Below are 12,175 nucleotides of genomic sequence, written 5' to 3'. Positions count from 1 at the left end.
ACACACACACACACACACACACACACACACACACACACACACACACACACGAGTAACATCAATATCAGCTTAACCACACAGCCCATCATACTGAGTTATCTGCCCTGGTGCAGCCCCTTCAGCAGGGAAAGTGTTTATGTTTTCCATGACCAAGCTTATGAGTTGGCGAAGAAACCACCAGGATGACAAGCACCCTGGAGCTCCTCTGAAATTAGTATGACAAATACCTCGCTCTGCTGGTGAGAAAACTGGTAACAAAAAAAGAGGTATGCTGGGCCCAGATACAACCCAGTGACTAGAACACATGCTTAGCACATGCAAGGTCCTGGGTTCAATCTCTAAAAACAAAAAAGGGTGATTTAACAGGCTAAGAGGGACTCATCAGGACCCAGACCTAGACACTTAAGAGACAAGATGGTCGAGCATCTTGTAACAAGTCAGTTTGCATTTTTTCTTTCTTCCTTTTTGGGTTTTCAAAACAGGGTTTCTTTGTGTAGCTTCAGCTGTCTTGGAACTCACTCTGTAGACCAAGCTGACTTTGAACTCACAGAGATCCACCTGGCTCTGTCTCCCAAGTGCCAGTATTTAAAGGCATGTGCCACCACTGCCCAACTTCATTTTTTTTTTATGAATGATGAGTAACAAGTTCTTAATCATTTAGAGTTCCAGAAGAAAAAATTTAAAAAACAAAAACACTTCCAAGTAAGTAACTGTATAAATAATCAATATTGAGCAAATCTACGGTTCATTGAACACAACATCTTGACGTTTCAATTTCGCCTCTCCTTGACAAATTTTAGGTTCCAAAGCCATTTTCTGGTCTTCCTGAATGGAAGGTATAAAATCTGCATGACACCTATAAACATTCTCCAGACTCTTATGACATACACAAGAAAACCTTTTGAAAATAATTCTAAGTTCTTTGAAAAGAACTCCTTCCAAATGACCTTCTTTAGAACATTCTGTATCTAAGATACACACATCCCTCCTCCCTGCCCAGGCAGCATATGCACAGAGGTACAGTATCTAAAGGGCACACATATAGAGATGATATATGCAGAAAATTACTGTGAATACTAGTTTCACTTTCACTCCACCGTTGATTAAAATACCCTAGCTATCTACATCTCTGTGGTGAGTATTCTGGAATGACACATTCTCAATTCTAACCAATTTTATCAGAACAAACTGCACTCACTATGCATGTAGGTAAAAATCAAGCCAGAAACTGGACATTTAATAAAATAACTTTTGAGCCTATAAATGATGTAATTAATGTCACCACAGGCCTTGGCATTTCCATTCCTGAGCACAAACAATACACAAGCAGAAACAAACACTGTCCATCATTTATTTTCCTGTCTGGGTTGGCCTCCATCACTACACTAAGACACAGAGGCTTCAGTTGAGCCCAAAAGCAAAGGCACACAGCACATCTTGACCTGGGAATTGTGCTTCCTAGGATACTTGGAGACACTCTCACTTGGTAAAACTGGTGGTTGGAGCCAGGTACAATGGAAGACATACATTCCTGTAGCTCCAGCTAACTCAGGGATGAAACAGGAGGATGGCTTGAGTGGAGGAATCTGAGGCAACATTGGAAGACCTTATTTTAAAACAATAGCAAACACTCAGAACGGAGAGACAACGATATCTCGACTGTAATGAAAGTGTCACTGTAGCCAAGGGGCAAAGACCAGGAATGATATTCGGCATACTACAGTGCACAGGGCAGCCCCCCACAATGAAGAATTCTCTGGGTCAAAGGTCATTCACGCTGCTGTTAAGCAACTGATAGTCACAAATATGACTATTTAAAGTAAACACACCAAGTGCTAAGTGTAGGGTCTCAGTTAAAGTTACAACTGATTTCAGCTTTGAGATTTTTGTTGGTGTTTTTTGTTTTGGTTTTTGTTTCCTCTCTTTTCAAAATAGATGTATTATTTAGAATCAAGGGTTAAAAATGTATTTGGAAATTTACTTGTAGGAGAAAGAAAGACTACTTGCTAGTGGGGCTTATTCTCAAAGGGTGGGTCTCCTGAAGCCTGCTGGCCTTCCGGAAAGACCTGGGAAAGTGTCTCCTAAAAAATCACCTCTGCCTGTAAGCTGTTATTCATTGGCCCTAGTCAAAATGAATATTCCAAATATCTCAAAGCCAGCACTGTTGCCGCTTCAGTGAGAGGGAGAACGGTAAACCTGGAGACTGCAGAGAAGTTCAACACCCTGATTTTAATGCTGCCACCAGCATGGGAAGTAATAAACACTTTTAAACAGACAAGCTAATGTTCTCTTATCACTCCAAACACACACCCCCAAATGCATTTTGAGTCTCTACTACACTGCTGGTGAAAAACAGTCATCAAAGTTATGTTTTCAAAATTATGTTTAAGTGGGTACCTTTTGCAACTCAATGAGAATTTCTTGCATAACTGAAACATGCAATTCAAGACAAAAGCTTTGCAGTACCACATCCGTTGCAGCCTGAAGCCCTCTATGCTACAGATTCCCAATAAAACGTTAGCAATTATTTTTCCACATGTAATCATTATATCATCGTAGAGGGGGTGAAAAAACCTGAAATTCAGGTTCTTAAGTGGGTGTGTTCTAACAGGAATTAAAGACACTTGGAGAAATTCCAAGATTATACTCCTTTAAAGTCACTTCTTCATCCCAAAGCCACTTAGGCTAATGGCAAGTACCACTCACTAACATTTATGAAATCAATATTCCCATTGTGTTCCACCCTCCAGCCACTTGCCATCCACACCACACCCGACTGCTTAGAGACAGCAGTGTAGACCCAGAAGCAAGTCCTCCGCCCACCCTGGACCACTAACAAGCCAAGGAAGCTGCCACTAGCCAGGACAAGGCTATGAGACACACAACCCTGCTGAGGTGGCCTGGACACCCACCTTCTGAACTTGGGGAGGCCCTGACTCACACCCTGTCACATGGCGCGGGAGGAGGCTGAAGAGCCACCGTTGCCAGGTGTTCAGGCTCGGCAAGACGGTTTATTTGCCTTGCAAAGTGACCCGAGCGCTCCTGTGCCACGGCGGGAAGGCCGGCAACCTCCAGGCCTCTCCTCCCTCACACGCCCACACCCGCCCTGTCACCGGTCCTCCTCACCTGAGTGGGCAACAGGAGTTCCCCTTCTTCTGCCTGCCACAGCTCCACCACGTTCGGCAAGGGTTCAAATGCTGCACGGACACCAAAAAACACACCGCGTTTGTAATGCACGGAAAAGAAACGCTTCCTGTTTCCTCGCTCGTCCCCTCGTGCCACCCGCCTGCCCCAAACAAGTCTCCCTCTCCCCTCGCAGGGCAGGCCACCCGAGGGGACGAGGATGCAAATACAATGCCCAGACAGCGATCCCGGGGTCCAGAAGGTAAGGACGTGCGGGCTTGGTCAAGACGAGGGGACGAGGCCGCCGCACCAGGCACGGCGACCCCCGAGCCACCGGGCTGGGGGAAACAAAGCTGCAGGAAGCCGGGCGCGGCGAGGCACCCGCGCGCCACACAAAGCGGGGGATGCGCCTGGGGCGCAGGGGCCCGCGCACAAAGGCTCCGGGGCGCGCGCGGCTAGCGGTCCCTGAGCCCCGCGCTGCCCGCTCCTGGTCCGGCCTAGAGCCGCTGAGAGGACGCTGCGGTCGCAGGGCTGCAGCAGCCCGTCTTCCCCAGCCGCCCGAGTCCCCTTCCTCCGCGAACCCTCACAGATTTCAACAGTTCCCTAAAAGAAAGGGGGGGCGGGGCGGCGGGGACAGCCAGCCCCGACGACGGGCTGACCTTGTCCCTGAGCCCCTCCCGGACGGCAGCAGGAAAGCAGGACCTGGAAGACGCCCAGCAGAAGGTTCACGGCAGCGGCCGTGCGGCGGTAGGCGCCGGACTGCGGGCGCCGGAGCCCCGCCATGCTGGTGCTCGCCGCGCTCGCTCGCAGCGATCTCGTTCTCTCGCTTGCTGGCGCCGCGGCCGCCTAGCCGCGCCCCGGGCCCGCCCCCGCGCCCTGGCCCCGCCCCGCCTCCGGCCCCGCCCCCGCTGTTGGGCCCGCCCCCGCAGCTGTTGGACTGCTGCTCAGCGCCGGCGCGCCGCTTGCTCCCGAGCGCGTGTGCTCCGCAGATAGAAGGGGATGGAACGCGGCGGGGAGCGGAGGGACGAGGACAATGCGAACGCTCACAGCGCGCAGCACGTGCCGGAGGGCCCCCAGAAGCTTGACTCTGGGGGCTGGGACTCGCGGCCCACGGGGAGAGGGTGTTCTGGTGAATTTTCATAAGGTTCTCTTTGTTGATGACACCGGGGGCCACGGTGGGGGCAGTAACTCCGGGGGAGGGGTCCTGGGAATGAATCGTAACCCAGTGCCTGGCCTTGAACAGGATATTAGTGGAAATATTGCTGTGGTTGTCAGGAAACGCGAGTGCAGCCACACAGCTACTGCCAGTTATGCAGCGAGGATATCCGGTGGCTGCGAGGTCTGTAATTTAAAATAAAAAGCTCTCCCAACACCCGAGAGGCTGACCTCAGCGCCGCGTGGCGGTATTGCGCTCAGCGCCCTCTGTGGAGACTGTCCAAGCCATGACAGGTGGGAGAGCTTAGGTTAGACCTTAAAGAACCCTCCAGATGTACCTGCAGAATCAAACTGCAAAAGGGAGCCAGCCACTTACTAAAAGTAGTTGAAGTGGAGGGCACGATCGCCTGCCGGTTTCCAACATTAATAAGTAGTGTAAGTCATACTTGGAAATGTATTTTCTGCCTCTGTTTTTAAAGTTGATTTGCTGTGTGCAGCAAAGGTAGCTCGTATGAAACTTGGAGTGTGTGAGCTGCAGGAAGTGCTGGTGTACACGTCTGCTTACACTGATCTTCTATTTAATTGCTTCTGGAGCCTTCCAGTCTAGACTATGGAAAAACGTGGTCACACAGCAGGTCAGATGCTGGATAAGGACAATGTGAACGATGGATGCTCTCTCCATAATACCAGACTGTGAGCCCAATCTCGTTGTCTGGATGTAACTCTAAATGAGATCAAACCACCTGATTTCTTTGCCATACTTAACACTCGATAAAAGCAAATGTCCACGTGAAAATGTCACTTTGCTTTGCCCGACTTAAGCAGCTCCGTTTATTTCTTTTCTTTTCTAGATTGCCTGGGTCTCTAGAATACTAAGGAAACAAGCAAATATTGACAGGTTAAAGTTAAAAGTCATGATGCAAAACTCCACCAATTTTTAAATTGTTTTACCTTTTTACTAATAAAGTGCCATACTAAAAAAGTACCACACTATCAATGAGAATTACTTAAAAGACTGAGAAATATTACCATAGGCCATATTTTGAGTCTGTTCTCATTTATTCTCCTACCAAAAGGTTTTCCAGGGCAGCCTGCTACTTTCACTTTGAGCTCTTTACAAAGGGGGTGATTGACCGTTGTTCACCAAGCAGAAGCATGTATCTGCAGTACCATGAGGCTGGAGAAGGATCCAGGATCACACAGCTGCCTTCTTAGATAAATCTGACCCACTCAGCCTTCCCTGGAGGTATGTTTCATGCTGATTCATGAGCAACAGGAAGGTATGGCCCATTAAGCAGCTTCCATATTTTGAAGTAAAATTGTTCTCCAAAGATAACACCTATGTATTTGTGCTATGTTTCTGCTCTCCCCCTGTCAATGATAGAGCCACAGACTGTTATTGCTGAGAAACTGAGGAAAATCTTTATTCTTTTTATTTAACTTTATTGTTATTGTTGTTGTTGTTGTTAAATATATGTCATAAGCTAAACACAAAAAGCAAAACACAGTAACAAAAAAACTCCCCCTCAACTCTGCCTAGTGGCCCAAGTGGTTTCTAGAAATGCTGAGGCAGGAGAACAGAGAGCTCTCAAGACCACCCTGCGGGCAACAGAGTTCATACAAAGACCACCTAGGCAACTTTATGAGACTTTGCCTCAAAATTAAAAAGGAAAAGAAGGCTGGGGATGTAACTCAGTACTGCAGTCCTTGCCCCATTCACAAGACCCTGGCTTTAACCCTCAGCACCACAAAACCGCAATGACAACACCGATTCCTATTTCAAAATATCCATGATGTTAACAGTGTTTTTAACTTTTTTTTAGAGTACGGATGAAAAGCGAGTCTATATACAAATGATATCTCGATACAGCCTACCTAAATTTGATTCAAGTGGTAAACCCAACAACCCTAATCTAGAGAAGAGTACCCATGCTAAGTCACAGGAAGTACTGTGGAGACGAGACATGCTAAACATCTGGCACTAGGTGCTCACTAAGTGCTAGAAATCATACAACAGTTTATTCCCATTGTGGAGGTGTGTCACACCTATAAAGTGGTAAATTTGATGCTAATGCTTCAAATCCACGAGTTTCCTATTTATTAACGCATCACTTATCATTCAAACATTGGAATAATTCCTATATATGTAGCAGCCTTCTGTTGGTCCATCCATCAGTTTTAGGCCTCACCCAAGTGAAACAAGACCAAGAGTTTCACTAAGCCACTGGGAGCTAAGCTTTAGCTCTGACTAGAAGGAAATTCCCACAAGCAGGGTAGAAACCTATGTTCCTGAGATTCAACCTGCTGCCTTGACTCAAAGGCACTCTTTTTGCCACAGTACTTGTTAGAATTATTTTTACATTTACTTGTTGTGTATATCGGTGTGAGTGTGTGTGTGGAAGTTAAAGGATAACCCATGAAGTCATTCTTTCCACCTTGTGGATCCCAGGACTTGAACTGTGGGCCTTCGTGGTTAGAGGTAATAGCTATAACTTTACCCCATCTTACCTCCTGAAGCCTCCAGTGTGCACGATTATTAAGAATTTTCTTGCCTGAAAGAAGGCCCTCACTACATGCACAAACTAGGTAGGTTAGATTTCCCAGGTTCTGAATTGTTAGGAATACATTTCTTTCCTTATAAATTATCTAGTCTGTAGTATTCTTTGATAGCAGTGTAAAGCTAAGACATTAGGCATTTTCTTGGCCTCCTCTTCCTCCCATGCCCAACCTTTAAAGCAAGAGTCTCAGGATGTTATCCTCTATACCCTTCATTCCTTCTCTGAATGGACTCGTGTGGTCCTGCATTACCATTGTCTTTAAGGATATGAGTCTCAAATTTTTAGCACGTTTGAAAGCTCCACTCGTAATCCAACTGCCTGCTTGTCACTGTAATAGCTCACTGTATTAGAAGCATCTCAAACATGACGTGTCTCTAATTCTTAATTCCATCTATCCAGACTTACTACTTTGAGTCTTAAGTTCAAGTTATTGGACACCATCTACCTAGCTCCTCGAGCCAAAAGCCAGGAGTCATATTTAATTCTTCTTTCCTTTATACCCTTTAAACTTATCCAAAAATCATAATGTATCCACTTCCAGAATGTTTCCATGGCTTGCCTTTCCACCATCCCTGTTACCACCTTGCCTGCCCCCAGTCTCTCACACGGTGCCTGTGTGTCCTTGTACTGGCCCCTCTGTCCCCCAGTCTCTCACACAGGTGCCTGTTCGTCCTTGTACTGGCCCCTCTGCTCCCGTGCCCCTTACATCACAATTGTACCAGATCCAGAATGGCCATTTAAAAACAGAGCCCCAGTTGTGCATGAAGTTCTCCAGTAGTTTTCTGCAGCAGAAACAGAATTTATATTAGAGTAAAACTGTCCTGTAAGAACTATAAGAGATCTATCCATGCCCACCTTCTGACTGCTTAGCCTGGCCTTTCCAATAACCAGTACTCTTCAGCTCAATGGTCTTCACATTCTTCAAGTCCACCAGTACTAAACCCGTCTTTGAGCCTTTGAACTTTCTTCTTTTAAATTACTTTTATTATATTTTTTTTTTATCTTTATGCTTTACTATCCTGCAACTGGCCATTTGGACAAGCCTGTCCTCAAACTCACAGAGATCCAGGAGCCAGTTCTCCCTGCATCACGTGGAAAGCCAGGAACAATCACAGGTTGTTGGGCTTGGAAGCAAGTGCCTTTACCTGAAAAGCCATCTCAACAGCCCTCACTCTGTTTTCTCTGCTGAAATCCCTATGCCCTGATCGTCACATGGGACTCTCGCAATCCATCACCTATGTAGTGCTGTTGTGTTGGCGTCTACATGGAGTGTCCAAGGCAGAGGGGTTGGAGTTAACCATGCTAAGCCCTAGCCCTAGTTCAAGGACACCTAAAGCAAAGAGAGCATCTCATTCCACAGACTCACTGACTAAAGGCTAAACCACATGGCCGGGAACTATCTCCTGAAAGAGAAGTTCCTCTTTCTACTGTGTCATTGGAAACTCATGGTACCTACATGACTTCATAAGAACCTGACGGAACTAGTGAGACCCTTACTTTATTTGGAAACTAAGGCTAGCAGATGAAACAACTAACCCTTGTTGAAACTCTACCTCATCTCACCATTCTGTCTCTTGACAAGAATATAAATTAGAAACCTTTTTTATAACAGGTTTTAATTCTACTTGATATAGGATATTTGTAGTAAATTTTTAAAAACCCTATGAAGACCCAGCTATAGCTGTAAAGCTTATGGAATGAGCTGCAGTTAACTATAAAAATTGCCTACCCACATGCCATCACAGTGATAATCTGTGATAGATTTAAGTCGCCATACATCTAAGCATACAGACTTTGCCCTTCTATAGACCTTTGTGCATGCTGGCTCATGGCCTATCGAGACAGTTATCCATATAAACCTCTAAGGTAGAAAATACATTGACGTAATGAGTTTCACTTTGTGATTGAAATTGTCTGCTTGGGGAATCAAAATATATAGATCCCCACACTGCATCTTTGCTTGTTTTTCTCCCTCATTGTTGGAAACAATAAACTGTCCAAGAGCGGCAAGAAAATTGAGGTAATGTCTTGGTAACATGGTCTTGGGGAAACCGTTACTTAAGATCTTACATAAACAACAATGTAATACCTAGCCCTACCTTGGAAAGCAGAAGCTACTTACTTTTTCAGCTCTGTCACCATTTACATCTTAAAGCAATTATTCTCAATCTTCCTAATGCTACAACCCTTTAATACAGTTCCTCATGCCGGTGACCCCCCAACCCATAAAGTTATTTCATTGCTACTTTGCACTGTAATTTTTGCTGCAGTTATAAATTGTAAATACCTGATATGCAGGATATCTGATATGTGACCCCTCCCCCAAAGGAGTCACAACCCACAGGCTGAGAATCACTGTCTTAAAGTATGGCAGCTCAGCTGCTGCTTTGAGAAATGATGTCAGAAATGCTCATGTAGCATTCATGATGTACAAAGCCCTGCCCTAAACACTCTGCCTGTAAGTCATTCCATCCCTCCGATAACCCCATAGAATGCAGGCACTACTGTCCCTCCTGTTTTACACATGGGGAAATAGAGACACAGTTTCTTAGTCCATTAAGGCTTCTCTATCAAAATACTCTAGACTGGGTGGCTTGAAAATGACACAAACTCGTTCCCCACAATTTTAAAAGGAGGAACCTACGGTTAATATAGATCCAGTGTCTGGTGAAGGCCCACCTCCTAATTCTATCTATTCGATATGTCTTCTCATCACAGAGTGGCAAGAAGTTCTCTGAGATCTTTTGACAAGGCACCCATCCCATTCATGAGGGTTCCACCTTTGTGCTAGTGACTTTTCTTACCCCTGTGACAGGATGACAGGGTGACAGAAACCACCTGAGGCTAGGCTCCACCTCCTAAAAGTTCTGTCACCTCCCAAAACTACAGCACTAGCTGGGACCAACACAGGAGCCTGTGGGGGCATTTCATCTTCAAATCCTAACAACCCTCATGACCTGACCACTTGTCAAAGGTGCCACCTCCTAATACTACCACAAGTGAACTGGAGGCGACACTAACATTTGGCTCATAGAACATTGCTCCATCATGAGTCAGTGAAAGCAAAACTCGAATTAAAAACAAGTACTTAATCTATACTTTGGGGCATTGGGACAATACTTCTTAACATCCTCAAGTGAACGGGTAGATGAACTCATGCTGACCACTGCTGTAACAGTGATCATTTGAATATATGTGACGAGATGGAGCCAGGTGTGAAGCTTAGTGGTTGAGCACTTGCCTTGACATTATCAAGGCTCTGGGTTCAAACCTAAGAACAACATCAACAACAAAAAGCATGTAATTGGAAATACTGGGCAAAAGTCACAATGGGACCAGAAATGTGGAACACTTTCTAAGAAAATGTCAAAACCACAGAGACCCTTTCTGGGTTCCATGATTCCAGAAGCAGCATTATACTGAGCAACAGAATTCGGGGTGGGAGCCTTCTTTCCATTTAACTGAGGTAAGTAACCATGTTGTACTGTATGAGTTAAGTCCTGTAACTCAGCTGTTGTAGGAGCTCCCCAAACACACTTTATACCAGCTTCCAAAGCTAAATGACCATTTATCTGACTTACTCATCTGAGTAACCTCCCTGTAATATGCTTTACAGCCTATAAGACAATTCACCCGCATGGCCTTTTTTAAAAATCATAAAATGATACATCCTCTAAAGTCCTTTCCACTTCTAGCTTTGAGTGGTTTTCTGCCCTAACCTGAGAGCTTGAAAAGCAGAAACCTGAACTTTTAAAATTCATCAATTTTTACTGCTTCAGAAGTTACCATGTAGAGCAACTTCACAGCTTCCTGGATTGGCGTGCCTTCAAATTACAGTCATGTTAAGCTTGGCACATAAAGTTCAAATAACAACCTGCTGGTTCAGCACTCAGTGGCCACACAGTTTGACGGAGATGTGATAAAGGGGTCTTCCCCACCCCCCATAACTGGCTAGCCCATCTAGCATCAATTGGCAAAGTTAAAAAATATACATATAAAGGGGAGGAGGGGTGGGAGACCCCAAATAAGACAAGCCTGAGCATCTGGATGGACAATGCAGGAGAGAGATGCTGCATAAAAATGTGTCACCAAGTTAACTTCAATGCCAGGCTGGCAGAAACTTCACAGATGCCCGCCTCAGTCCTTCCATTTGGCCCAGGTTTAAGTCAGAGTCACCTTCACCAGGATAAGACTCTCTTACTCTGCCTCCAAAGGCCATATACAACTGCCCACTGACTGAGAAAGGAGCACCTTAGGTAAGGGTTCATCCGCCCATCTTCCTCTGATCAGTGTCTCTTTTCAGTGCTAACAAGAACAGGAAGAGCCAGGCACACTAGCTACAGCAGGCTAGGAAAGGATCATTTCATCCAGAAGTTTGAGACCAATCTAGACATCAGGACAGCATCAGGGCAGTTCCCCATCTCCACAGAAACAAACAAATGTAAAAACAGGTTGGGCATGTAGTGTATATGTTTTATATAAAACAAAACAACAACAAATGCCCTGCCAATGAAAGAACCAAATGCTCACCTAGGCAGATCAAGAGAACCTCCCTCTGAGCCAGGATTCAAACCCAGGCAACCTAGCCTGTGACTCTACTAATATGCCAGAGCATTTCGCTAAAACTGGCTAAATTCGGTACATGTTTCTCTCCCTGTCCCTGTCCCTGTCCCTCTCCCTCTCCCTTCCATTCTCTTTCATTACCTGCATTACCTGTCTAATGTCTCTATCTATCTCTGTCTGTGTCTGTCTCTGTCCCTCTCTATCTCTATGCGAGTGTGTGTGTGTGTGTGTGTGTGTGTATCTAGAAAATAAAAGTACGCCCTTATTGATGTGACTGAATTGCCCATTCAGTTACTGAGAAGGACACGTTCACAGGAGGACAGAATATGACATCTGACTCCACACCCTTTGAGACACATAGCCCTCAATGCTTCTGTGAGAATAGAAGCTTCTGATCATGATTAGTGAGGGCCTTCACCTACACAGAAAACCATGTGACTCAATCATCTCAGCTTGGCTGGCCATTGCTGATGTGGGAAGAACACTGTAGCCAAACAAGACACGCAGAGACATAACCTGAGGCAACTCCGCCACCAACAGTAGCGTGGAGAGAACAGTAGGAAGCGTCACAAACTGGAGCCCAGCTCTTAAGAGAGTCCTTGAGACAGTGGTGCGGAGCCAAGGAGCAGAATCACAAACAGCTGGAGTGGGAACGTCAGCCCCTGGCTGCTGGGCTGTTGAGGAGGGCTGTGAGGGAAAGGATCACACAGCTGCATTCCTTAGTCATTTGCATGTCCAGAAAGCAGTGGGAAGTCCAAGATGTGGGAGAAAGAACA

At 45.7% G+C, this 12,175-nt stretch overlaps 1 protein-coding gene and 1 long non-coding RNA gene across 7 annotated transcripts in view; one reads left to right on the top strand and one right to left on the bottom strand.

Moving 5' to 3' along the window:
• Tmem131l (transmembrane 131 like) overlaps window positions 1–3,961 on the bottom strand; it is a 133,858-nt gene extending 129,897 nt beyond the window's left edge. For 3 of the 4 annotated variants that reach the window (XM_028789462.1, XM_028789461.1, XM_028789463.1), the window contains exons 1-2: window positions 3,783–3,906; window positions 3,127–3,197 (exon numbers count right to left, since the gene is read on the bottom strand). In XM_028789462.1, coding sequence (XP_028645295.1) covers window positions 3,127–3,197; window positions 3,783–3,906 — 195 coding nt within the window. Of the gene's footprint in view, window positions 1–3,126; window positions 3,198–3,782 lie in introns of all 4 variants that reach the window. The other variant, XM_028789460.1, reaches the window with a different exon arrangement.
• Window positions 3,155–8,855, top strand: LOC114640525. Of its 3 annotated transcripts, none has more exons than XR_003714152.1 (2): window positions 3,155–3,385; window positions 5,355–8,855. It is a non-coding gene; the product is annotated as an uncharacterized LOC114640525 (long non-coding RNA). The 3 variants fall into 3 exon arrangements; XR_003714154.1 differs by lacking the exon at window positions 3,155–3,385 and adding an exon at window positions 4,192–4,252; XR_003714153.1 differs by lacking the exon at window positions 3,155–3,385 and adding an exon at window positions 4,197–4,267.
• Window positions 8,856–12,175: the final 3,320 nt, after the last annotated feature.

The sequence above is a fragment of the Grammomys surdaster genome, unplaced genomic scaffold (assembly GCF_004785775.1).
Source record: "Grammomys surdaster isolate TR1022 unplaced genomic scaffold, NIH_TR_1.0 125834, whole genome shotgun sequence".
NCBI classification, from domain to species: Eukaryota; Metazoa; Chordata; class Mammalia; order Rodentia; family Muridae; genus Grammomys; species Grammomys surdaster.
Note: the sequence above shows the minus strand (reverse complement) of the source record. Positions and strands in the feature narration are given on the sequence as shown.